At 42.9% G+C, this 24,597-nt stretch overlaps 4 protein-coding genes across 4 annotated transcripts in view; 2 read left to right on the top strand and 2 right to left on the bottom strand.

Moving 5' to 3' along the window:
* CDC73 (cell division cycle 73) overlaps positions 1 to 2,502 on the bottom strand; it is a 95,095-nt gene extending 92,593 nt beyond the window's left edge. The window contains exon 1 of the mRNA XM_065649137.1: positions 2,310 to 2,502. Coding sequence (XP_065505209.1) covers positions 2,310 to 2,440 — 131 coding nt within the window. The 5' untranslated portion in view covers positions 2,441 to 2,502. The remainder of the gene's footprint in view (positions 1 to 2,309) is intronic.
* A 100-nt stretch (positions 2,503 to 2,602) lies between these two features.
* On the top strand, positions 2,603 to 6,505 carry LOC135996734 (WAS/WASL-interacting protein family member 2-like). Its single transcript, XM_065648915.1, has 3 exons — positions 2,603 to 2,979; positions 4,897 to 5,326; positions 6,065 to 6,505. Exons 1-3 carry the CDS (start codon positions 2,603 to 2,605, stop codon positions 6,503 to 6,505), a joined length of 1,248 nt encoding a protein of 415 aa, XP_065504987.1.
* An 18-nt stretch (positions 6,506 to 6,523) lies between these two features.
* Positions 6,524 to 9,099, top strand: GLRX2 (glutaredoxin 2). The gene is made up of 4 exons (XM_065649131.1): positions 6,524 to 6,746; positions 7,028 to 7,094; positions 7,769 to 7,945; positions 8,515 to 9,099. The coding sequence occupies exons 1-4, from the start codon at positions 6,544 to 6,546 to the stop codon at positions 8,644 to 8,646; spliced, it is 579 nt and encodes a 192-aa protein (XP_065505203.1). The 5' UTR covers positions 6,524 to 6,543; the 3' UTR covers positions 8,647 to 9,099.
* Positions 8,866 to 24,483, bottom strand: RO60 (Ro60, Y RNA binding protein). The gene is made up of 10 exons (XM_065649128.1): positions 24,388 to 24,483; positions 21,870 to 22,469; positions 21,200 to 21,420; positions 20,797 to 20,943; positions 19,597 to 19,734; positions 19,156 to 19,272; positions 18,347 to 18,460; positions 17,766 to 17,912; positions 16,409 to 16,487; positions 8,866 to 14,548 (listed from the first exon to the last, which is right to left on the bottom strand). The coding sequence occupies exons 2-10, from the start codon at positions 22,447 to 22,449 to the stop codon at positions 14,346 to 14,348; spliced, it is 1,746 nt and encodes a 581-aa protein (XP_065505200.1). The 5' UTR covers positions 22,450 to 22,469; positions 24,388 to 24,483; the 3' UTR covers positions 8,866 to 14,345.
* Positions 24,484 to 24,597: the final 114 nt, after the last annotated feature.

Below are 24,597 nucleotides of genomic sequence, written 5' to 3'. Positions count from 1 at the left end.
CTAGCAGGGACAAAATGCCACCGCTGCTGTTCTGACTTGCATTACTCTCTCCAGACTGGCAGTAGAGACGCAATTACAGCAACCATGCTGTGGACTCCTAAAACAGAAATCAAGATTTGCTTCATGAAAGACTAAGCCACAAGCGACTGCTCACTGCAAGCATAGTTTGGATCCTGACAAGTGACCTGAATATTTAAAAGGTTTTGAATCTTACAAGTTTTTGAGAGCATTCCTCATAAGTCCCTGCATAAGTCTGGCAACGACATAAATTAACAGCTCCTGAACTGTGGTGTCAAAGCTACTGAGCATGGCTTGCAGAACTGGTCTTCTTTTTACAGCGTCTTCAGTTCAAAGATTAGACATACATAGTTTCACAGTGGTTCACCAGAAGTGTTGTGAATTGATAGCAGTCTGATCCTACCAAAAGTTCAGAAGCCACTGGTCTAAACCAAGATTTATTAACTTACTTCAACTTCAAAACAAACAAACAAGGAACCCCAAAACACATCAATCACAAGAGGTAAGGACACAACAGCTATGATGAGGTTACTACTGCTGTTCTGCTCAGAGTATCCTCTGCACACACAGTTCCTTCTTGACCATGAAGATAAAGCTGCCTGAATGTACAGAATAAAGTTTTTCTCTCCAGCTTTCTGTCTTTTGTTGACAATTCCCAGGCCTAACTCAAGCTCTCCTAAGCAGCAGTAGAAGCAGGTGGGCATATTGTTTTCTCTGTTCCCTACAGAAGCACAATGGAACTTGCCTGTCAAGTTAACCATTACTTGTTACCACTCGTGAAAAGCAACCTGTAGCAAGGAAACCACCACAGTTGTCTGCACAGTTGCTCAACAAAAATAGAACCAAGACTTTTCAAGAATTTTAAAACTTAACTGCTTATGCAAATATTTTTCTTCCTTTTCAGTCTAGCTACCAGTATCCCCCACTCAGCCAGCAAGTGCAAATAAATCCCAAATGAGTTTCTGAAAGCTTGAAATAGGTAATGAAATAGCACTTACAGTTTTACATAAAAGTGCAAAGTCAATGAGGTTAAAAAAAAAAAATCTGTCTACAAGTTAACATAAACCAATAGATTTATTTCCTTTCTCTCTCAAACTAGTAGTCAGGATATTGGATCGATACCAATATTCATATTGTAGCCATGAAAACTAAAATCAAAAGTGTCCCTGGTCATACACTGAACTACAAAGGCTTTTTTGAGAAATCTGCAGGTTCTTCTGTTTTTCCACGAAGCTTCCCAGGATACTGTACATTCTCTGATCAGTACCTGAAACATTCACTATCTGATATCTAACAACATGCATTAGTTTCCCTTGGGTTTAGAAGAGATTCATTAAAGTCCTTCTAGTCAGGACATTAAAAGCAAGCAGCTGCTAAATTCAGAGGAAAGGAGAATGAAGAACTGCCTTGCACTGCAACAAACACCTACCATACTAGAAAATTCAACAGGTACGAAACCTCATTTCCTAGAAGTTTTCTAAAAATAAGCATTTTACCCAATATAACCATTTAAGCCACAGAAGCACTATCTCTGCCTATCTCACGATAAGAACAACTTAGAACCAGCCTGCGCTAGGTCCAGCCCAGGAAGAGGCCTCGGCGCAGAGCGGGCTGAGGAGCAGCAACGCACCAGTAACGCAGCAGCAGAGCTCAGAGGGCGGCCCCCCGCCCTCCCTGCGCCGGGACGGGGCCCAGCAAGGGAGCGGCAGCCCGGGTAAACGGAGACCGCCGGGACGTAACGCCTGCTCGTCACACAAGCCCCAGGAGCACCTGGAGAAGCTGCCTCCGGCCACCTCATCCCAGAAGCCGGCAGGACCCGGCCCCGCTGCGACTCCCCGGCCCCGCCGGTCGCACGGACGGGCCGAGGAAAGGCCTCCCCCGGCCCCGCTGCTCGCCCGGCCCGGGGCGGGGGCTCCGGCCGGTGGCCGGGCGGGGTCCTGGGAACCTTCCCGAAGCGACCGGCGCGACCTCCCGACCCGACCGGGCTGCCAGCAGCACGGGGCGGGGGGCATGGCCCACCGGGCCGCTGGGACGGCCCCTGCACCGGGACCCCGCGCCCGGGCGCAGCGGCGGCGCCCGGCCCCGGGGCGCTCCCGAGGGGCCCCGCCGGGAGGCGGCAGCCAGGCCGCCCGCCCGCCTCGCTCCCCACGGCGCAGCGGGAGGCGAAGGGCGGCGGGACCCCGCGCCCCGGGCGCTGCCCCCGCAACTTCGGGGCAACTTCTCCCTCCGCCCCCCGCCCGGCCCTTCCCCGGAGAGCGGCCGCCCGCCCCGGCCCCGGCCCCGCCGCTCACCCCCAGATGACATAGTTGGTCTTGACGTTCTTGGGCCAGGAGAACTCCCCGAAGATCACCTCGTCGCCCTTCACCACGATCTCCTTCTTCTGCGTGTTGTACTGCCGCAGCACGCTCAGCACGTCCGCCATCTTCGCCCCGGAGCCGCCGGCCTCCGCCGCCCCGGCCCGGCCCCTCTGCCAGCCGCGCGAGGACCCCGCCGCCAGCCGCGAGGCCGCGGGCTGCCCGCCGCGAACGCCTGAGCGGAGCCGCAGCCGCCGCCGCCTCCAGAGGGCGACGCAGAACCCGTTGCCATGGAGGGACGCGGCCCCGCCCTCAGGGCGGCACCCGGCGGGGCCGGCCCCGCCCCCGCCGTTCCGGAGGCTCCTCCCCCGCCCGGTCGGGACAGCCGGGAGACGCGCCGGCAGCTACGGGCATGGCTTCGGGCGGCGGGGAGGGGGCACGGGCCCCGCCTGCGAGACGCTCCCGGAGCCGCCGCGAACCGGCCGCTCCGCGCCGGTGTGGGGCCTCCGCCGGGCACAGGCGCTCCCGCGGGCGGCAACGGCCGCGGCGTGGAGAGGCCCCGCCCCTCGCGGCCCCGCCCAGCTCGGCGCAGAACCGCCTCAGGACAACGGCACAGGAGCTGCGCGCCCCGCGGAGCACAGAGGCGATCTTCTGGAAGGGAAAAGGAGTAAAGAGAAAAAAACCTAATCTGTGCTTTCTCAATCACCAAAAAAGTAATTACAAAAATATTTATTGCTTCTGCATCTGAAAAAGAAAGAAGTAATGAACAGCACGGGGCAGGGACGGCTTTACCCTGCAGAGCAGAGGGTTCCGCAGAGCACCTGAACAGCCGTGCGCAGCGAGCGGCCCGCAGCGGGCTCCCTGCCCCGGGCCCCCTGCCCCGGGCCCCCTGCCCCCTGCCCCGGGCCCCCTGCCCCGGGCCCCCTGCCCCGGGCTCCCTGCCCCGGGCCCCGGGCCCCCTGCCCCCTGCCCCGGGCCCCCTGCCCCGGGCTCCCTGTCCCCTGCCCCGGGCCCTCTGCCCCCTGCCCCGGGCCCCCTGCCCCGGGCCCCCTGTCCCCTGCCCCGGGCCCCCTGCCCCGGGCTCCCTGTCCCCTGCCCCGGGCTCCCTGCCCCCTGCCCCGGGCCCCCTGCCCCGGGCCGCCTCCCGCTGCCCCAGCACACGGACGCGGCCGCGCGGCCCTGCGCAGCACAACCCGCGCGCGGGCCCCGAGGAACTCCAGTTCTGGGGTTTGAGGCCTGAAAGCCAGCTCTCGTGATGGCTCCTCTGATCTGCGATGCTGCTCAGAATCTTCTTAACGCTTTCTGACACTGGCAGAGAACATTATCCCATTTAAAATCTGCAAAAGGCAAAACTGCATCATTTTTCTTCCTGTTAGTACCACGTTCCGAAACTGACAAAACAGAATAAAAGTCAACAGTGTATATAATATCCTGTTCCAAGATCACGGAATCATAGAATAGTTTGGGTTGGAAGTGATGACGCATCTGGACAACACGCTGAATACTGCAATTATAACATTTCACATATGGTATTGAAATGGTCTAATACACAAATATACTGCAACACCTAGTAACATGCTAAATTACGCCAATTACTTCCCATATTTATTTTTCAACTGGTACAGAATGATGTTTATGCACTTAGGAGGCAAAACGATAATGAATAAACAGAATATAATTTCTCAGACTGGATTTGGAGTCATTACTGGAGCTACAGCTAATGAAAAACTGGAATGGAACTTGAAACCCTTCCAGTGGGCCAAGTCCCGTTTCTACATCTCAAAGAGCCCGCTGCACCACCAAAACCAGTTACCTCTTAAGAAACACATCCCGTGCACCCGCTGGGCTGCAAATAATACTTACTTCAGTAAGAGACAAAGTCATTGTGTTACGATGACATAAAAAACCCATTTGTTTTAGCTATGCTGTGGTCTGTTGTTCAGTAATCATGAATGATGCAGTACATAATCAGCTACAAATTTATTTTCACATTTCAAGAAAATGTAGTTCTTCTTTACTCTTTCATTTAAGGATGCCTCCATTAAAAGTTTTAAATAGGAGTTTACAAACTAGTTCTCACAGTTTGCTTTGGGGATCATAGTGAGATTATTAACAGTTATCTTTATCACTAAATCAGGATTTTATAAGGGACGTTAGAGAAACTACTTTCACATGGCCTTAGATACCTGAGCGTTTATCAGTTTTATCACAAGTGATGAAGCTAGAAAATCATTACCTGAAATGACAAAGCATGTTACTATTTAGTAAGATGAAAGTATATCACATGGATACAATGTTTCAGCTGCATTTAACAGAGCTGTAGTCTTACAGGTTATGCTGACATTATACGTGAAATGAAAATCAAGCTGCAAAACAAGGTTTGACAATTTTACACCATAGGTAAGTGCATTAAGATTAAGAACATCAAGAAAGATTGTTCAAGTCTTATAATACATGAGGAGCAAGATACACCGTATCTGAATACATAACATTCATTTTTATATATAAGTGAGCAAAAACAAACCAGTACTTGTTAGTTTATATCCTTGCACTGTTTTTTAAAACATGGGACTGACTACTGAAGGGTGATCCAGAGCAGAACCTCACAAAACTCAAAACTTTACAAAGAGAAGGGCAGAGAAGTTTCTGCAGCACTGAAATACCGTCTAGAGACCAGTGGAAGGGTCGGGGGATACTCTGCAGGTTTGCTGTGCCAAGGACATACACATCTGAACAGCGATCCAGGCTGCATTGCAAGTTATGTGGGGGCAAAGCAAGAGAACGTCACCCAACAGCCCTTAATAGACAGTCTGGGGAAACGGAACAACACCCCAGATAAAGTACAACCTCCAGATCTGCTGATTCTTCAGGAACAGAGAACGAATGTTCCAGGAGTCGCTGACAACACCCCCCGCCTCGCAGGCCCAGCGGCGCGCGGGGCTCCCGGGCCCGGGGCGTGCGCGCCACCGCAGCGCGTCACTCGTGTCCGGGAACGCTCCCGCTCGCAGCGGCTGGTGAGAACCACCGCAGCGGCACCCTGCCCAGCAGCGCCGGCCCGGCTGCAGCCCCGCTCCCCAGGGATAGAACCTCTTGGATTGCTGGAGAAAGGATTGCGCCCACAGATTTTGCTGTTTTCCTAGTTCAAGTATCTGTGTTTGAAGAAAATGCTTCAGGCATTTAAGACACTTGCTAAAGCTTTGTTATTTCTGCTGTAAACCCTGCGTGTCCCACACAATTAGCTGTAAATGAGGATACCTACAGGATAGAGCTGTTGGAATTAATGTACTAAAGCTATCGAGGAAATGTGACAGATGGAAAGAGTCAATACAGGTCTCAACCCCAAGACACGTTAAATTCCGACAGCTCTGAAAGCCCAGTTCTTCAATTTCACATTATTTAACATCAACTGCAGACCTGTGCCACCAATTTCAACTTCAAAACTAGGAATTCCAGGCTGACAAAATGCCTCCATATTCACATACAAACCACATACATAGGGGAAAAATTTAGCAAGTAGACGAACACTTGGAGCTACTAATCTCTTAACAGTCTCACCAAGAAAAAAAAAATCTCTATATCACAGAATCACAGAATGTCAGGGACTGGAAGGGACCTCGGAAGCTCATCCAGTGCAATCCCCCGCCGGAGCAGGAACACCCAGATGAGGTTACACAGAAGGTGTCCAGGCGGGTTGGAATGTCTGCAGAGGAGACTCCACAACCCCCCGGGCAGCCTGGGCCCGCTGCGCGTAGCCCCAGGGCCTGCCCCGCGGGGCGGGAACCGCCGCCCCGGAACCGCCGCGCCCCCGGGAACTGCCGCACCCCCGGAACTGCCGGCCTCGGGAACCGCCGGCCTCGGGAACCGCCGCCCCCCCGGTAACTGCCGCACCCTCGGAACTGCCGCCTCCCGGGAACCGCCGCTCCCCGGGAACTGCCGCCGCCCCCCGGGAACTGCCGCCGCCCCCCGGGAACTGCCGCCGCCTCCCGGGAACCGCCGCCCCCCGGGAACTGCCGCCGCCCCCCGGGAACTGCCGGCCCCAGGAACTGCTCCGTGCCGCGGCCGGCTCCAGCAGCTCCCCCGCCGGCGGGACCCGCCTCCCGGGCGGGGCGGGGCTGCCCCGGGACACCGGCAGCGCGGCGGGCAGCCCCGCGCTCCCCTTGGGAGGGGCCTGCTGGCGTGCCGGACCGCCGTGAGGACTGTGGAGAAGCCCCGCCCCTTCCTGTGGGCGGCCATGGCCCTGCAGGGGGCGCTGCGGCGCGGCGCGGCAGCGCTGGGGCGGCAGCGGGGCCTGAGCGGCCTGCGGGCCCTGCGAGCGCGCCTCCTGGGAGCGGCGGCCCCGCAGGGAGCGGAGCGGCAGGTGCCGGGGCCGCCCGGGGCTGGGGGGCCCGGCTGGCAGGCGGCGCAGGGCTCGGGGCAGCGGGAGCCGCTGCTCTGGTGGGAACCAGCGTGAGGCCGGGGGCGCGCTGGTGTCTGCGTTGTTGGGAAAAGCAAAGCGTGCCTCCTGTAAAGGCCGCCTTTCTGGTTACAGTCGGTGTTTTCGGCCTTATTTACAGGCGTGTGACAACCAGCGGGGCTGCAGGTGCTGCACCTGCGGTGAACTTACTTGTAGCCGAGAAATCGCATTTAATATGTAAACAAAACAGTAGGAAGCCAGCATTTAATTTGTGAATTATTTTGCTTGAAAACTAGAATATCTGACCTTAATTTCTTTTTAGTTTTAGAATGGGGAATAGCATGCCTACTGTAGGATTGTCTAATGACGCCGCTGCCAATCAAATACAGGTAACATTATTTATGCGATTCTTACTTATTTTCATCATTTCTAAAAGCCACAGGTACTTGAAAGCTCTTCCGATTTATACAAAGAAATTCTGTAAGCAGTTCTGCGTGTCGCGGCGGAGAGCCCGACGTTCTGGGCGGTCAGGTGGGAAGCGGTTTTTATTCCGCTGCGGGGGCGCGGGATGCGCCCCGAGAGCTGCGGGGCCGCCGCAGAGGTCCTGAGGACAACTGCGAGGTGGCCGCGTGTGGCGCCCACCCCACAGGCCATGGTCTCTTTTTGACAGGTACCTTGGTGGAACTCACTGTTCTGCTCCTTGTTTTAAAGAAAAGAAGCTCATTTCTCACCTTAAGATTCTTGTGGCTCTAGATTAGAAGTTGGGAAAATGTAGAGGCTAAACCAGCTCTTCACTTTACCTTAAAAAACTGAGAATAAAGTACAGTGTTTTGGAAGATTCTTCAGAAGCAGCCAGCATTTGCTGTAGCATGGCTGGGAACCCTTCAGTTGTCCCTATTAAAAATACCTCAGAAAGCCTTTTACAGAGAGTGCTTTTCCTCTTTTTGTTATCGTAATAGCAGATTTTTAACTTCTGTATCTGTTTTCATTACTGTTTGTTACTGCTGAAATAACAGACTTAAAAACAAGGCACACTGACTTGAATGTTCCTTTGAACATACAGGAGATTATTTCAGACAACTGTGTCGTGATTTTCTCTAAAACGACATGCCCCTACTGCAAAATGGCAAAAAAACTTTTTGAGGATATGAATGTAAATTATACAGCTGTAGAACTGGACATGAATACCAATGGAAGTCAGTACCAAGATATTCTTGAACAGATGACTGGTGGCAGAACAGTAAGTATATTTTCTTACATGTGACAAGCAAAGTAAGAACATACATTACACATGTTCCTCGTGGATTATGGCCATATCAAGGTCTTAATTTTTTTTTTTTTTGAGATGAAGTAAACTTGGGATACAAGCTCCTAAATTAAAGACAAGGTACTGCAGAAGGGTTCTATACCTTCTCTCGTTGTTGAGACCCTCTGGCTGTCCCTCTGAGGTGATCTTTTCTGTACTGCCACTAAGATAATTGAAGTATCCAAGTCAGTTTTCATTTGTATAGGTACATCTAGTCCATTGTGGATAACACTTACATTGTAATTTCTTAATTTTATATAGTCTTACTTGGTGCAATTAATTTGTTACCATGTCCCATCCAGTGACTTGATCCCACCTTTGAGTGGCACATAAATGGTTTCCAATCTTTGTAAATTTTGTGGAAACTTAGCAGTTATACAGTACTATTAAGTATGCATATATAATTACATAACCATTGTGTGGATACTAGAATCCATATGTACTCGCTTAGAATTTTTTTTTTCCCTCAGAAGTAACTAACGCAGTTTTCATTATCTTCATAGGTCCCAAGAGTTTTTGTCAATGGGACTTTTGTTGGAGGTGCTACAGATACTAAAAGGCTCCATGAGGAAGGCAAACTGCTTCCCTTAGTTCATCAGTGTCAAGTGAAAGGAAAATCCCAAACAGCCATCTAGCTCAGCCTGGTCTTCCTTTGTATGAGCAGAATTTCAGACAAGTTAAAAGATCACAAAGATTCACTGTGTCAGCTGGACTCAACCACTTCAAGCCATGGATTTCTGAATCATAGATGATGCACTGACACAGACTTCAGGGACTCGGGAAATTACTTTGTGTCCTTGCCTCAGCTTTACCACAAAAAAACATAAAACAACAAAACATGTAACTCTGGGGGTTCTAAGCATGAGATAGTGAAGTCATTTTATTGCTGTTAGATCCTGATACTATGCTTTGGAAAAGTAATGACCGTACAAGCAAAATCCTGTGGCTTTTTGTTGCAAATCAGTTTGCTTTCTAGCTTTGTTCCAATGTTACAATAAATGGTTAGTTCAATTAAATGGTGCCTTTCAATGTAGCTCTTCTCTGAATGTCAAATTGTAATCTTGAAAAGAAAGTATGAAGCAAAACAAGTTTGTGGTGATACTGCCTCTCTCCCATTTCACTGTGATCACGTAGCTACCAAATGGGATGTCTGGTTGCTACAGAAAAGGCACTGAAGATCTTCACCACTGGAGAGGGGTAGGCAACGGCTTTTGTCTTCACTCTGCACTACGAAGCGTCAGTCTGTACCGCGTCACTCAGGAACATCCTGGGGAAGCCGACAGGTCGCTGGTACTGAACTGTGCAGCTACAAACTACGTTACCATCAACACTGTTATGAAACTTAAGACCAATTAAACTGGGACTAATATGCATAGAGTTTATTTAGTACTTAAATTCTACAGTCAGAATGCAGTTTACTAGCAATTTTAACTTGCAGTTAAATGTCTAAAAGAAATGTCTAAAATTCAATAGTTTCAGTACAACGTACATCCAAAGCCAGAACAGGCACTGCCAAGACTCTTGGTTATTTCAAGAAAGTTCATATGCAAGTAGAAAATTATATCCCATTCTTCAGTAAAAGGGACCATTACACTACTAAAGGTGCGCAGTTTAGAACAGAAACATTAGTCAATGCATTTTTACTCACTTCTTGTGAATGAGACTTTTGTTATTTCCATTGCTTTCAGCATGACGTGCACCTAAACTACTTTTTTACCCCTCAAGGAAAAAAGTGTCCCATTCAACTCCAGGTAGCTAGGGCTGTAAGAGTATCATTTACATTTGACAGCTGCTTTTTTGTGATGTGGGTTTGAAATAAGTTGAAACCACATCATTTGTAGAAAGTCTTTAGTATACAGTTTCCTGCACTGTGCATCTTTAGCATGTGTAATGAGTTAAACACACTGACCTTGTTATATTTTATTATTGCGGTTTACTGTATTATGTGAGTTCCATCACTGCCTTATTAAAATTTCATTTACAAGGACACGCTTGTCAAGGTAAACACACCCAAATGTGCTTCTCTCACTAAATTTATACTTAATAAAACAACTTCTTTTGCGGATACAGTGGTAACCAGGTATTTTTTTCTCTGTGTAGAATTCTTAGGCCAGTTATGTTTTCTCAGATTAATAGTCTTACACCTGAAAGCTGGTAAATCCATCATGTAAAAATAATAATAGTATGCAAAGAAATTTTTCAAAGACCTTTTAATTTTGTTCCCTGTTTAAAAAACAAAAAAGTCCCAAAACAGTAGTGTAAAATAACCCTTTGAGTTCTAAGTTTCAGAAATCCCAGGGCACTGTCACTTAAGGCAATATTCTATTCCAACAGTTGAGAAAACATGTTGTATGCCTGCAGGTCCAAGTGAGTGCCCATTTATTAAAGAATTGTCTTAAGGCACTCAAAGGGTTAATTGTTTATTTTTGATCATATTAAGGCTCCCCATCCAAATAGTTTCTCATTAATTTCATATCAGTCCATAGAAAGTAGCAGCAAGACAGTGCCTTCGTTACTGGATGGCACAAAGCCACGCCATGTTTTTTAAACATGGTATGGCAGCTAAAGTGTGGTTCTACTCTAGGAAAAAAAAAACCAAAACAAAAAAAAAGGGACTCAAAAATAGTCAGTAAAAATTCCCATACTTTTTGCTTAGTGTTGTCTCCAGGACAAAGCCATTTATCTTAAAATAATGCTGGCCCTGGGATGTGAGTGTTAAAACTTACCCACTAAAAGATTCTGTACTTATACTTAAGACATACCTGCTCATCCAGCTTCACCACCACGCTCCGAAGGAGTGGGTGAAGCTGGAAATAAGAGATCGAGTTAATTAACTAGGCAGACAGAGCTCTGAACGCACCCATCTGCTGCTGCTTTATACAGAATTATTTTTAAAGAGTAGAACTGCACTTTTATAGGCAAATGTAATAGAAAAGACATTTGTAACTAGTTGTGCTTAACTCTAAGAAGCTGGTAACATTAGGAAAACAGCTTTCTATATTCATTATTTGTTAATGAAGCATTTATAAAAGTTCTCAACATACCACATATATATATGCAAATCTATATATTTAAACTTAAATTCAGAATGCAGAAATACCTAAAGAAACCACGATTTACAGTATCAAAATTATAAATCCAAATGTAAGCGCACATATTGAAAGACACCAAACCTTCTGCTGAAATCAGCTAAGCTTAAATTCTAGCTCTCAAAGCAGCACATACATAATGCACTGTCCTAGTGTTTTACCGTTCCCCATAACTCTTACTCAGCAACGTTGTACACGACACCGTATCATGGCAAGATGAAGTTTCTACCACTGCAGCAATAGTAATTACAAACAGCTTACTTACAGCATATTTGTCCGCTGTGAAACATTGTAAATAGCAAAATAAACCTCAAAAACAATGAAATGCTTACGAAAAAGATTAAAAGCGCAAGCAAGACAAGTGATTCTTTGCTCAGGCTTACTTCTGCATCCTATTCTTTGAACATTTTCTCTCATCGATACTTCAAAGAAACTCCCATTTATCCAGAATATTAATTTAAACGTTTCCCTAATCCTGCATATTACAGTAGCTAGATAATATTCAACAGTATGGAAAGCTCCAACCCCCTGAACTAACTCTAGAAAGAAGCTTTAAATTTGAAAAGCCGATTTTAAGCGGTTATTTTATAAAAATAAAGCCACTCGCAGGCAGATGTTGGATTTTTGTGAAGAAATAAAGTATACTGTTGTCGCTGATCTTCACACAAGGTCTTACCAAAGATCTGATAGATACAGCAAACTAAATGTTTTGGAAGAGATTTATATAATCAAAGAAATGTAAAAATGTATCCAGTTTGTTTTTTTTTTTAAATTAAGATAAATACTATGACATCAGTTCAGGTATCAGTTATTTAGCTAAGCCAGCATGCTCAATGGCAGCAAGAAGGCAGAAGAAGACCAGAGGGAGGAAAAAAAAAGGAATGGACGAGAGTTTGTATGTGCAAAGAGATTCAAATACAGGTTTGAGGTGACAAGGAGATGAGAAAGGAGAAAAAAAGCCAATAGTGACAGAGAAAAGGAAGGGCAAAGCAAACTGGTAAGACAAGAAAAAAAAAGCCAATAGTGACAGAGAAAAGGAAGGGCAAAGCAAACCGGTAAGACAAGAAAAAAAAAGCCAATAGTGACAGAGAAAAGGAAGGGCAAAGCAAACCGGTAAGACAAGAAACAAAACAAATGGAAGCGATCTTAATGCTCCTGGTACGGTGGCTTTCAGTTAGGTATGTGGTTGAGCCGCACGGCATTTTGCAACAGAGATTTCATTAGTGTTTTTACAGACAGAGCCATTATTAAAACACATTTCCAAAACTGCCAGTGTACTTTTTAAGCCAAGAATATATAGTTCATTGAACAGCCTTTTAAACCCATGCCCATTTATGGGCCCCAATTAAACAACGATGAAAAGAACAGCACAACCCCCCTACTGATTTATGTTTAGCAAACAGTTTTAAGAGGGATTTTAAGCAGCGAGATATTTTAGCGCCTGTTTTTAGTGGCCTCCACATAGTGGGCACTTGGACTGGCCCTGCGGACTTCAGATTCGCACCTACTTTTAGACTTGACTCTTTTAAACACAGAGGAAAGCAGGTAAGCCCCCACATTTTGCCTGCCACCTAACTCCACCAGCAGCCCAAATTCTCCTCCTCTTTGCTACAGGTCTTAAACTCCTGATGCAAAATTCTACTTCTCGGCAAAGTGATTACTGTCTATCCAATTTATTACGCAGTGCTGATGTATGCACCGTGGGATTTTTAAGAAATCTTGAGTGCCTTCTGCCCTCTTCGCATTCTTGATTGTATCCCTCCCGTGAAGAAACTTGCCCTCAATGTTCGTTCCTTACGGTCCTTCGTTACACAAGAATGTTTTACCTCCGCTGTGCTTCCAACCGTTACATCCTTTTGTTCTTTCTGATGCTACAGTGCCTGAACATTGTAGTCTGAGACCTAATAGCCTAATACCTAAGGAGTGTTAAGGGGGTCACAGTGAAATGGCAGCCCAACTGGAAGCCTATTAATTCTGTCAGACATCAGGAAACCTGCATTAACCCAGTCTGCAGCTGCACTCTGCATTTAGACTTTTTTTTAAATTAATGTTGTGAATAAACTTAACTAACTTGTCCCTGTTCCATTTTTACTGGTACACTGCAGTGCACAATCATAGCCCCATTCTTGTTTTGTTAGTCAAAGTGTTCCTCCCATGCAAACAACACTATTAATTTGAAAGGGGAGGTTATTCATTGTACACTGAACTAATGCTTAAGCTCAGCAACTCTGCCTTAGCTCACTTACTGTTTGTTTGTTTGGGTTTTTTTAACATTACAGTAATTATTGCCACTTCACATGTCCAGGTATCAGTTTGGAAATTATCCGTTTAGTAACCAAAGACTAAAATCAGGACAAATCTGTGTTATGGCAAATGCGTCATGCTGTCCCCTAAAATCCACTATATGGGCAGATAAAAAAGATCCAGCCTGTGGCAAAGGAATATGCAGCATCATTCTTCTAAGGCCCTTACTGTGAGATAATAACCAAACCAGACAGAAAACAGGAGAAATAAAGGTCAACACACTATAAAGTTCCAGCTCTCTGCATTAACTTTAGTTTCCCCTCTCTGTGAAAATCTTAAAGAAGTAGATGTCAAGCTGATCTCATCGGTGCTAGTTTTACAGCAGATAACCAAACCACTTAGAATATTCTATTTCTAACAAGATTTTTTTAGCACAGAGATATGGCAAATACTTAGGAGCATATCACATCCTCAGGCATGGACGAGACTACCTTTAACACGGTGCACAGCCACCCAGTGCCAATAGATACAGGGAGCTACATTTTCTCTACGTTCTACTGAAAAGTTCACCTTCACTTACACCCTAATTCAAGGAACTGGGTTTTAAACTGGACTGCTTTCAAAGATGCAACACGACTAAAACCATTCACTCAATCTGTTAGTTACTAGTCTAATCTTTTACTTACAGTAAATTTATGCAATTAACTGCATAAAGTTACTTGAAATACTTAAGTTTTTATTTTATATTTAGTCCAAGATATTTCTTATTACTTCACAAATACTACTCCAAATAAGAAAAAGTACTTGCAAAAGATACTTATCTATCAGTCATTTTCAACATTGCTAGCTTAGAAGAAACACCTAATCAGATGTTTTGACTACTGTGCAATCAAAAACACATAACTACCAAAAACAACCCCAAAACTTCAGTGCATTTACTTGAAATATATTGAGTAAATGAGGTTACTCCCCATATTCATGGGGTTTATTTAGAAAGGAGCCTAAGAGTGGTAAGAAATCTTTCCTAAGAAATGGGTAATTCTCTTTTTCCAGCTCAAAGTGCTATGTCTCAGCTGTTGTAGGAACACTTGTTCTTTCCAGATGTCACCCGGCAAGCTGGTGGCAATCCCGTATTCTCCAAGGATCCTATCAGAGCCGTATCGTGGGAGCGGCGATAATTCAGGAGTAACAACATTCGTGTCCACTGAAAGGTAATAGTCCTACCATCAGTTCTTTAAGCCATGATGTTCATGTCAGAAAAAGCCTCCCTCACTGTTTTCACGTATTCATTAAAGTACGTAGCAGAATAATGTCAGTAACACGTAACCTCACGTTTTAGCACCGTAAGAGATATCCACCCTACAGGATGCAAGCTTTGAAATGATAATCAATACATTAGGGGCGTAATGAGAAGTGTTACAAGTATCAAAAGTATAATATGAACTTGAATCTTACATTTAAAAGCTTGGGTTTTAGGCAGAAAAATATGGTCTTACATGTCATTTACCACAACTGGGTTACTTGTATAAATTATAATTATTTAAAAATTAACATCAAATTCATTGTTTAAAACAGCCAGAATTAGCATAAAAGAGGCTGACATACATCTGTCTTAGGGGAAGTTGTAAAAGCATCACTAAAACCCCTTTCTCATCTTCTAAGATTGTGATCTACTAAAGAGATCTTTTAACTTCCCCCCATACACACATATATAAAAACACACACGCATAATTAAATACATATACACATGAATTGCTATCAATTCCTGTTCCAAAGTGATAAGATATTCACTAGCTTTATCCTTATTTATTCACACTCTTACTATTAGACTGAAAAAAAATCCAGTTTCAATCACTTCCTAAACAAGATTTTGAGAACATGAAGGAGGCAACTGTACATTTCATAGAAGTTTCTAAGAATTGGTCACTATAAACTGGAGGTAGTTTTGAAAAAAATGTTAGCTTGAATTAATTTAAGAAATCAGAAGTAGCATTAATCTACAAAAAGGGTTTTAAAAAAGGTTTTAACTCTCCTGTTAGGAAGATTGTTTCTGTATTATTGAATATACTGTTTTGAAAAAAAATGTAGCTATTTGTTTCTGGTTGTTACCATTCAGCTTTCAAGAGCCGGCCAAGACACATGCACTTGTTGATTTTTCTCACTGAAAGTGTGCTGACGCTTCTTGAAGTTATAACGTGGACTCAGTGCAGCTTCCTACACATTTCCAAGATCTTTTTCTACTAAAACCAGTTCTTACAACTTCCTGTAAAGCATATTAGTTCTAAAATAGCGCTTCTGAAACTGCATTGAAACTTCCCCTCAATTTATCTAAAGAGCATTAATTACACTTTACTCCTGAAAACCCGGACCATAATCTAGACAAAAAAAGATTAGCATGAGCTCTTCCACTTTCAGTTTTACCAGTATAAAATTTCACCAACTTTTATACTGCATCACAGTCACATGGTCTCACGTGTGCCAGAAAATACTTCTTTTGTAGATTTGAAGTGTAACAATGGAAACCGTTGAACCTTAGTAATTAAAAATACAAAGACTTTAAGAAGTTCAAAGAAAAATTCCTCTCAACAAAGTTGCTGTTAAACCGACATTATGAAAAATACTAAACCCACTTTTTTTCCCTGCCCTATCCTAAGAGTAACTCATCAATTTATTCTTGCAAACAAGCATTCCACAGCAATGGTGGGGGGAAAAATTAAAAATCTCTCAGTATTTATTATCTATTATAAACGAAAGCCAACCCTGTAGCTACTTTTAGCAAACTTCCCGCTGTTATTTTAAATTGTGTGCAACAGGAAAAAAGAGAAAAGAGATTCCTCATCTGCTTTTCTTGTTTTCCCTTCACAAAAAGGTAACATTCTGATATGTGTATAATGTGCCATGTTCTAATAAAGTACATTTGGCTGGGAGTTCCCAGGCTGAAGTCTGTTGCCAGCAATGGACCCACTGGGAGGAGCAAGATGCCTGGAAAATTAAATCAAATCCAAAGCGAAGTTTCGAATAACATCCAAAGCTCCTGTATCAAAGCCACATATATCCAACATGCCTCTGTCATCTGGATCTGCGATCGTAAAACCATTTGAGGTCATTCCACAAACAATCAATTTAGCAGGAATACCCATTTTCTAGGAGAAAGAAGCAAAAAAAATCAGAACACACATACACAGTAACTTAAACATGACAGAGGGCCAAATATTGCTATCTTGCTTGCAGAAACCACTAGCTGAATAGGCATATTGGTAGAAACTAGATATGCCATAACCAGAAGTGCAGACTACCTGTTAATGTTTTACTTAAACTGCAGTAGATATATTTAAATAAATAGAAATAATTACAATGAAGTATATTAGTACAGCTTTCCTGCAATACTAAGATTCAGAGATTATTTCAAATGTAAACATCGCATTTGCTATTCTGCAGTTCATTCTGAGAGAAAACTTTCAATAATAATTATCAAATCATCTAACAGGAGTTAAGAGTGTGTTTATGTCTAAGGCAAGGATTTCCAAATAAATACAACAGCTGTGGCCTGAACAATTCTGCTAAATGATCTGAATTTGCAGATTAGTAACCTGTAAAGTAAAGCAAAGCAAGCAGCATGAAGGCCAGAGTACCGAACTCTTTGTTTAAAGCACAAATTTAGAAACGAGAGCTAATCTCAACTAAGAAAACGAAAACACAGTGGGCAAGCTAAAGATTTTTGGTATTAATTTCAACTTGGTGGACATGAAGTTTCATGTCTACACATACATGCTTGCAAAAAAGCATTTTTTGTAGTTCAAAAAACAGTTCCCTGAAAGCATAAAAGATGGGTTGCTGATTAAATAGGAGTTCCTAATAGCAATGCGCTTGGAGAAGGTATTTTTCCTAATTCCATTTCAAGATTACAAAGCTGCAAAAGTTGGAGTAGCCTCTTTAAAGCACAATGAGCTTTCTTCACAGGATAATCTCACCTCATCACCTCATCCTATTGACAGCTTCCCATAACACTTATGTTCATTACTTCATTTAAACTTTGTGGTACCTACTGCAGATATTGAAGTTAAATTTAATTCTATGAGCTGAATTTCATTCTGTAAGAACTTCCTACGAAAAAACTTAATTATACACAGAACGCAGAAATTCATATATTCCCTGAATGCCAAACAAATTTTCATTGGTGTTGCAGCACATCGAGCAGTGTAGGATAATTATAAATCCTTTCAGCAATTCAGTGGTTTTAAATATGTGCAATTAGTTCAATATGTGCATTAATTCTGCCTAATCATAGAATATCAGTCTTTAACAATACATAATTATTTAGTGAAAAAAACCACAACTAGTTCAGTCTCTAAAACATTTTTAGAACTGGCAATTTTTTTGTACCGTATTCATCAATTATAAACAGTCAGAAGCGTATTTACCTCTCTGTACTCTCTAAGAGCTGTTGCAGGATGAGTATTTCCAGCAAAGGTCTCGTTATCAGTAAATACAATGAAGACATCAGCAGCTGTCTGAGTTTTTTGAGCCCATATCATTGGAAGGGAACAATCGGTGGTACCCATTGGAATCTTACAAGAAAAAAAATATATACATGGAACCGTGAAAAAATTACTTTTTACATAAGCTTCGTGTCTTATCACACACAGAGGCTTCTTTGTTAAACAACAGGTCACTTATTCATTTCATTTCAGTTTTGTTCAGGGGTTTGTTTGGTTGGTTTTTAAATATTCTTTTCAAACTAAATCATCGTGACCCAACACTGCCAACCTAAACTGCAATGTTTAATATCTGGCAGTTGAAATAATGACATTTGCTTGACTTTCTTTAAATAAAAGGCAGAAAAAAAATCTGGTGTTTTACTATACAGATACGAACTAAACACAGTAAAGAATTGCTTACAAAGAAAAGACAATACAACTGCTGAGACTTCTAAACCCTGATATTAGCAACAGCTTTTTTTTTTTTTTTTTTTTTTTTTTTTTTTTTTTTTTTTTTTACATACTTCATACATTTTCACTAATACTTGAGGTAACGTCATATCAGCCGTCACTGGGCAAGGGACCATTTCATGTGAAAAGGCAACAACATGGGAATCCTTCTCAGTACGTGCTACAACCTGAGAAAGGAAGGAAAAAAATAATTTAGTTTTATTATTCAGCATTTTTAACGTCTGAATCAAGGCATTCCATACCAAAAACATGACGACATATCCTTCTGTATTTAAGTCAACATGGCTCCTCCTATGCACTAACGCTACACTCTACACTTGTAAATATTCTGTAATATTACTACAAATAAACATTACAAAAATCACAGCTAAAGAAATGCTCTCGTTACTCTAAGTAGAGATACTTCCATATTTCTGCTCTCCCGTCTGACATAAACACTAAGTGTTTTTACACACAAACAAAAGTTTGACTTCTCTATAATATAAATACAAGAGAAGCTTTAGAATATCAAATTGAGGGAAAAGTAATTGTGATAAAAAGGCTGTATTGATAACTCAAATGTACACAATAATTATTCCAAAATTTCTCAATCCAACCTGTATTATTCTACGAATGCTGCTGAAAAATATTCGAATGTATTTTCAGCTAAGAGAAGTGAAAAAGCAGCCTTGACCACTTCAATTTATACTGGAAACCAACATCCTCAAATTGATCTTTCTGAATTTGGTTGCCAGTAGCTTTAAGCATCTGGTCTACCAGTGAGGCGCAAGTCACATCTTCTAACCAGCTTCAGAGCATTTTCATATCAAAAGGGCAGCTCAAGCTGCAAATAGTTATAAGTCAAAGAAATTGAATGCCTCACCATACACATCGCTGCTGCAACCGTGCTAGCCTTGAGCATGCTGCCCAAAACTTTCTGCGTCATTGATGCACTGACATCAACTGCAAGTACGAAGCGTTTCCCTGTTGGTTCAACTATCTAGAAGGAAAAAGGCAAAGAAAAAGAAAATAGGTACCTGTAATTAATATATTAATTTCTTCTTCCTCCTTCTGCTTTCAACCCTAGAAGTGGGGCTTTTTTTTTTTAAATTCTTCCTGGGGTACTGTTAGGACAATACGGTTGCTGAAAGCTGAAAATATCATGAAGTTTTGATTCTTTGTTTAATAAAATCCTAATTCCTAAGATTTTCGTTATAAAGTTTCAAAATTGGTATCCACTCAATAAACTTTTCCATATCATTTTACAAGCTTTCAGAAAACAAAGAATTCTTACAAAGCTTAAAAAACTGAAGAACTATATTACCTTGAAAGTTTTGTAAAACGAGGCATCTAAAGCTTCTAAAATGTCTTCATCGGGACGCCACCAAAGCTTCCCTCTGCTTCCATGTCCAGCCTTGTAGGTTTCTAACGCAACCAAAATATGGAATGGATGTATTCTACCCTACAGGCAAAAGAAATCAACAGCAAGTTATTGAAAATCTGAACTCCTTACGAAAAAAAAAAAAGTAGGAAACTAAAACTAAGATCTTACTACAAAAATCCCCGGTTTAATATATTGTTCCTTTAAATTTGTTAAATTTGAAGAGTTCATGCAGTCTTCACACAGCTATTGCATGAACTGATACTTGTCAGTTACTGGTAATGGACTTCATTCCCTTTCCAGCATCTTCCAATGAATTCCCAATGTTATCTTAGGCCATCACCAGAATTTTGGAGAAATTTCACATCTCTATCTATGATTGTCCCGTGCTATTTTCTATCATGGCCTTACAGTGAAACAAAGTCCCTGTCTGGATGAGGGGAATGGAGTTGAGTTAGTATAAGAACAAACTTAAAATTAGTTTTGTATTTAGCTTTTGTTGTTCTCAACTCAAGTATGGTCTTGAAGAAGTGTCCTGATTTTAATATCCTCAACTCACAAAACTCCTAGAAAAAGCCACTTGTCTTCTCTATCTCCCATTAAATTCCTGAGAATTTTGTTCTGCCTTTGGGGAACCCTTTTTTCCCCATCTTATATTCTTACTTCTTGGACGGATAGTAAAGCAATCTGAAAGGAGAACGTCTCCTTATTCTGTCTTCTTTTTCCTCTCAGCTGCTATGCTAGTTTCTTCATTCATTTCCTAGGATCCTAGACAAGTGACTTCCACTCAATTTTTAAGCTGTTATTACTGATTCTAAACTACAAGACTCGGAAGCGACTGATGAACCCAAGAGGCATAGCTTGCCACAGCCCTAATTTAAGAAGAGATCCTACCTGTCGATATACTTAATTTGTATAAAAGTGTCAGAAATAGCAGGGTGGGGGGAATCAAATGAGAAATGATAAATACAAGTTTTAAAATAAAGGTGCAAGTACTCTGCACTGCAGGTTTTTAAAATATTAAGTACACGTTTCCTCCAAAGAACTTCCCCTTTATTTTGTAAAGAGGTTGCCTGAAGAAATACGGTTTAGGAAGAGACTAAAAACCACAAAGGCTAGCACTGATTATGAAAAGGTTCTTGCCTTTTTTAGCAGTTTCTCATTTCTCAGTCTTTCACACACTATCGCCACTTCTGAACCTCGTGGTTCGAGCACTGAATTTGCTGTCAGCTTTCCTAAATTTCTCAACAATACAGAAATGGACATCTCCTTCAGCAACGCCTTCCAAACCTATGACCAAAGAAAGAGAAGGGGAAAAAAAAAAAAAAAAAAAAGAGATTTCCAAACTATGAGAACTGACATCTGTACATTAATTAAGTGTGTTTTAAAATAAATGTACAAGTCATATGAAGACCTTTGATATTTTAAACTAGCTACTCGGGTAAATAACTTGAAAAACAGCATAAGGGCTATTATGGAAATCTGAACTTAAGACTCTGGAAAGTGTTACTCTAAAGAGAACACAAAGCTAACAAAGTTTACCTACCTCTTTAGATTTCAGATGGTTTGTCAGGAGATGCTCTCTAACTAGACCACATTCCTCTATTAAATGAGTAACTTCCAACTCATCTTTTGTGCGTTTCACTTTCTCCACAGCCTCCAGATACTTTAAGAGTTTTTCAGTCTCAGCAGAAACTGCTTTGTCTTTATAAGCCTCTTGGACATCTTTCCACCCTTTGGTAATATATTTAGTGACTATAGCAATTCCTATTGAAAATAAAAAATATTTTCCAAGCAGGATTAGTATGTTTACACTGGCATTTGTCACTCTAGCAAGCAAATGAGGTAGCAGGTTTCATTCTTAGACCTGTGAACCTGCTATAAAAAAGGGCAGCCACACACAACTTAGAGGAAGGAAGGATCCTAACATATTTGAAACAAACAGATCTTCCCAAATAATGAAATAGGAACAAATTGAGGGAACTGTATTATTTTCTCTTGACATAAGTGAAGAAAAAGAAGGAACAAACTCTGTACCTTGAAGATAAACAGGTCAATTTCTGATACAAGCACTTGGGGTTTTTAAGGTATAAATTACAGCATATTATCACTAAGAAATCATCAGTCTACAATGGTACCTGGGTTTCCAAAATAGTTCCACAGTAAATATAAAAGGTTTAAAACACAGTCTTTTCAGGTAAATAAAAACTTATTACCTTCACTGGCAGGTTTTAGGTGGGACAACCTCAGAAGATCTTTATGAGACCAACCACTCCTTTGTTTATATTTTGTAACTGCTAAAGCAAGAGCCATGCCATTCTTTCCATTGTACCAATCTGCAACAGCTTTCCTCAGTGCACGGCCCCACATGCCACATTTCATGCCCTCCTTCAGATCTTTTTTAAATTGGATGAAAGTAAAGAGATGGGTTGGTATGCAACACACCTCAGGAACGGCTTTAAACGCCGCTTGTTTCGTTTTTGCATCAGAACACTGTGAGCAAATTGCGAGAGCAAAAAGCAGGGGCTCCTGTTTTGCTGCTCTGCCTTCTTGACTAAATGTCTTTATTTCTTGAACAACTTCACCACCTCTACCCTCTTCAATCAGTCTTATTAAAGCTTCTGCATTTCCAAAGCCCAGCTTCTGCTCCTTGATGTAATAAGTACCACCTTCTGAACCAAAACACAAGAAACGTTGCAGTCGATTCATGTCGGTGACATGCCACACATAACCGCTTTCAGAGTTCGGCACCTGCTTTTCATTCAGGGCTGGCACTTGATTTTCCTCATCCTCCATTGTTTACACGTCCAAGAGGCCTGTCAAAAGAATAGTAAAGTTTATTAAGAACTATTATGAAAACCTGATGACTGTACTCTTTTCTCACTTCTTAGCAAAGTAAATGTATCTTAACTATACAGTTGTAATTTTTACTTCACAGATTTAATAAGAGTATACTCTTAAGTGTGCAACAATACACATCAGGGGAAAAGAAACAAGAAAATCTCTGAATTACAATGGTGACAAATTTATTTCCTTAAAGCCAACTTAGAAACTACTTAACCTCAGTAAGAGGCACAAAGAAAACATTATTGGTGCTATGCCCATTTGCCACTAATACATTACACCACTTTCATAGGTAGGTTTTCAGATTGCATACTAAATTGCTCAAAACTCAGATCTTGCCCTACTGTATTTTGCCAAAGAATTGGTAATACTGACAACTGAAGAAACGCAACGCTAAAATAAAGAATGAAAATACTGAAAAACTGTTAAGTCTGAAGACTGTGTGAGAGATTAAATATGGGGGGCTTCAGTGAGGCTTAGGCAACAGCTTTTTGACAACTGACAATAGCTCAAGAAAAAAATTATCTTTACTGAAGACTCAAACAGGCTGCTGTTTCAAGTGACATTCGAGAAATAACACAGACATAACAACAAATTCTGTACTGCTTTATATTTGAGGTTAAGAAGACAAAAAAAAAAAAAAAAAGCATGAAAATTCACAGGCTTTCAGGTCTTTATATACCCTTGAGTTGCAAGAGAGTTCAGCTGTAATATTTGTAAGCAACGACACTGCACTTACTTGTAGAACATCTAGCATGGTAACATTCAAGCCATAACATTTAAACTGAAATAAATGTAGTTGAAATTAAATCAGCAGGGTAACAGAAAGAAAATTCATCATGATGACCACTATCTCCAAAACATTAATATGTCAACAATAAATTCAATTTTCTCAGTTCTCACAACACAATAAAAAGCCACCAAATAGCGCCAAGAGGTCCTATTTAAACAAACAAACAAAGCACCAATAATCTAATCCATCGAACTGCATACAGATGTTAAAATATGCACACATCAAAGCCTGAGCACACACAAATGACATTTCCAAGAAATCCACTTGACAATGATTAGGTATTGCAGATATCAACTTTTGACGTGCTTCTTTGGTTACAGAAGATAAAAGCCATTTTGCTTCATTTCTCAGGATAAGCTAGAACAAATAAATGTCACTAACGCTAAACTTCACCAGGATCTAGTGGGAAAGCGCTTTATTCTACAAGAACCTGCTTCCTCCCACTCTGCTCTCAAAATTTTCTATATGCATTAAACTGAAGATGATAAATAACTAACGTCTCCTAGTTTGTTGAACAGAGATGATAACCATCAGACTGAAATATGCTTGTAACAAAATACATCTGTACTACAGCGGAGCTCTGACAACAACATGAGTCTTCGCACTTCAGAAAATAAGCATCTCTATCCAAACAGGAACGGTAGCAGAACATTCTCCAGCTCACAAATGCTATGACGACCTGCGTGATGACAGCACAGGAGATACAACACTATGTGAACCACATACTTGGTCAAAAAATTCTACCGTGGAATTTGCGTAATAAAAATGTATTGACTGGAGAAAACAGCATCTAACGTTGATACTTGAAAACCCGTCAGCGCAGCTGCCAGTCTCCATAAAGAAGATAAACCCAAGTGACGGGCAAGCAGAGGCGCAACCCCAAAGGCCAGGCCGCTAATCCCGTCACGGGCTTCCCCGGGCGCGGGTGCCAGCAGCAGACACCCGCGGGCACACGCGGCCCCTCGGGATTCCCTCCGCAGCCGCGCCAACCCCGCCGGGGCTGAGCCGGACGGGGACGCCGCACACCCGCCGCACCGCCCGCCCGGGCCCGGCCCGCGCTCCCCGCCCTCAGCGCTCCCTCGGGAGGCGCGACTTGCCTGCGAGGCCGCGGCCTGGGCGGGGCCGCGGGGCACGGCCTGCCCGGGTCAGCGCGGCCTCCGCCGCCGAGCAGCGGTGCAGCCCCGGGGAGCGGCGGCGGGCGCTGGGAGGGGGAGGGCAGCCAGGCCGGCGGGCGGCGGCGGAGCCCGGGCGCGGGGGGCAGGCACGGCGGCTCCCGCTCCGGCCGCCGGAGGCTCCGCGTCTCCCGC

Source organism: Caloenas nicobarica, chromosome 20 (genome assembly GCF_036013445.1).
Source record: "Caloenas nicobarica isolate bCalNic1 chromosome 20, bCalNic1.hap1, whole genome shotgun sequence".
In the NCBI taxonomy this organism is placed as follows: domain Eukaryota; kingdom Metazoa; phylum Chordata; class Aves; order Columbiformes; family Columbidae; genus Caloenas; species Caloenas nicobarica.
Note: the sequence above shows the minus strand (reverse complement) of the source record. Positions and strands in the feature narration are given on the sequence as shown.

What these genes read in the sequence shown, in the direction of transcription:
- LOC135996734 (XM_065648915.1), top strand. Translation starts at nt 2,603, where the DNA reads ATGGAGGGACGCGGCCCCGCCCTCAGGGCGGCACCCGGCGGGGCCGGC. An exon ending in TCTTCTGGAAGGGAAAAGGA is followed by an intron (nt 2,980 to 4,896) that starts GTAAAGAGAAAA and finishes TGACTACTGAAG; the next exon opens with GGTGATCCAGAGCAGAACCT. An exon ending in GCTCCCGCTCGCAGCGGCTG is followed by an intron (nt 5,327 to 6,064) that starts GTGAGAACCACC and finishes CGCTGCGCGTAG; the next exon opens with CCCCAGGGCCTGCCCCGCGG.
- GLRX2 (XM_065649131.1), top strand. Translation starts at nt 6,544, where the DNA reads ATGGCCCTGCAGGGGGCGCTGCGGCGCGGCGCGGCAGCGCTGGGGCGG. An exon ending in CCGCTGCCAATCAAATACAG is followed by an intron (nt 7,095 to 7,768) that starts GTAACATTATTT and finishes TTGAACATACAG; the next exon opens with GAGATTATTTCAGACAACTG. An exon ending in AGATGACTGGTGGCAGAACA is followed by an intron (nt 7,946 to 8,514) that starts GTAAGTATATTT and finishes TTATCTTCATAG; the next exon opens with GTCCCAAGAGTTTTTGTCAA.
- RO60 (XM_065649128.1), bottom strand. Translation starts at nt 22,449, where the DNA reads ATGGAGGATGAGGAAAATCAAGTGCCAGCCCTGAATGAAAAGCAGGTG. An exon ending in ATGAGAAACTGCTAAAAAAG is followed by an intron (nt 19,735 to 20,796) that starts GCAAGAACCTTT and finishes TTTTGCCTGTAG; the next exon opens with GGTAGAATACATCCATTCCA. An exon ending in CGCAGATCCAGATGACAGAG is followed by an intron (nt 14,549 to 16,408) that starts GCATGTTGGATA and finishes ATTACCTTTCAG; the next exon opens with TGGACACGAATGTTGTTACT.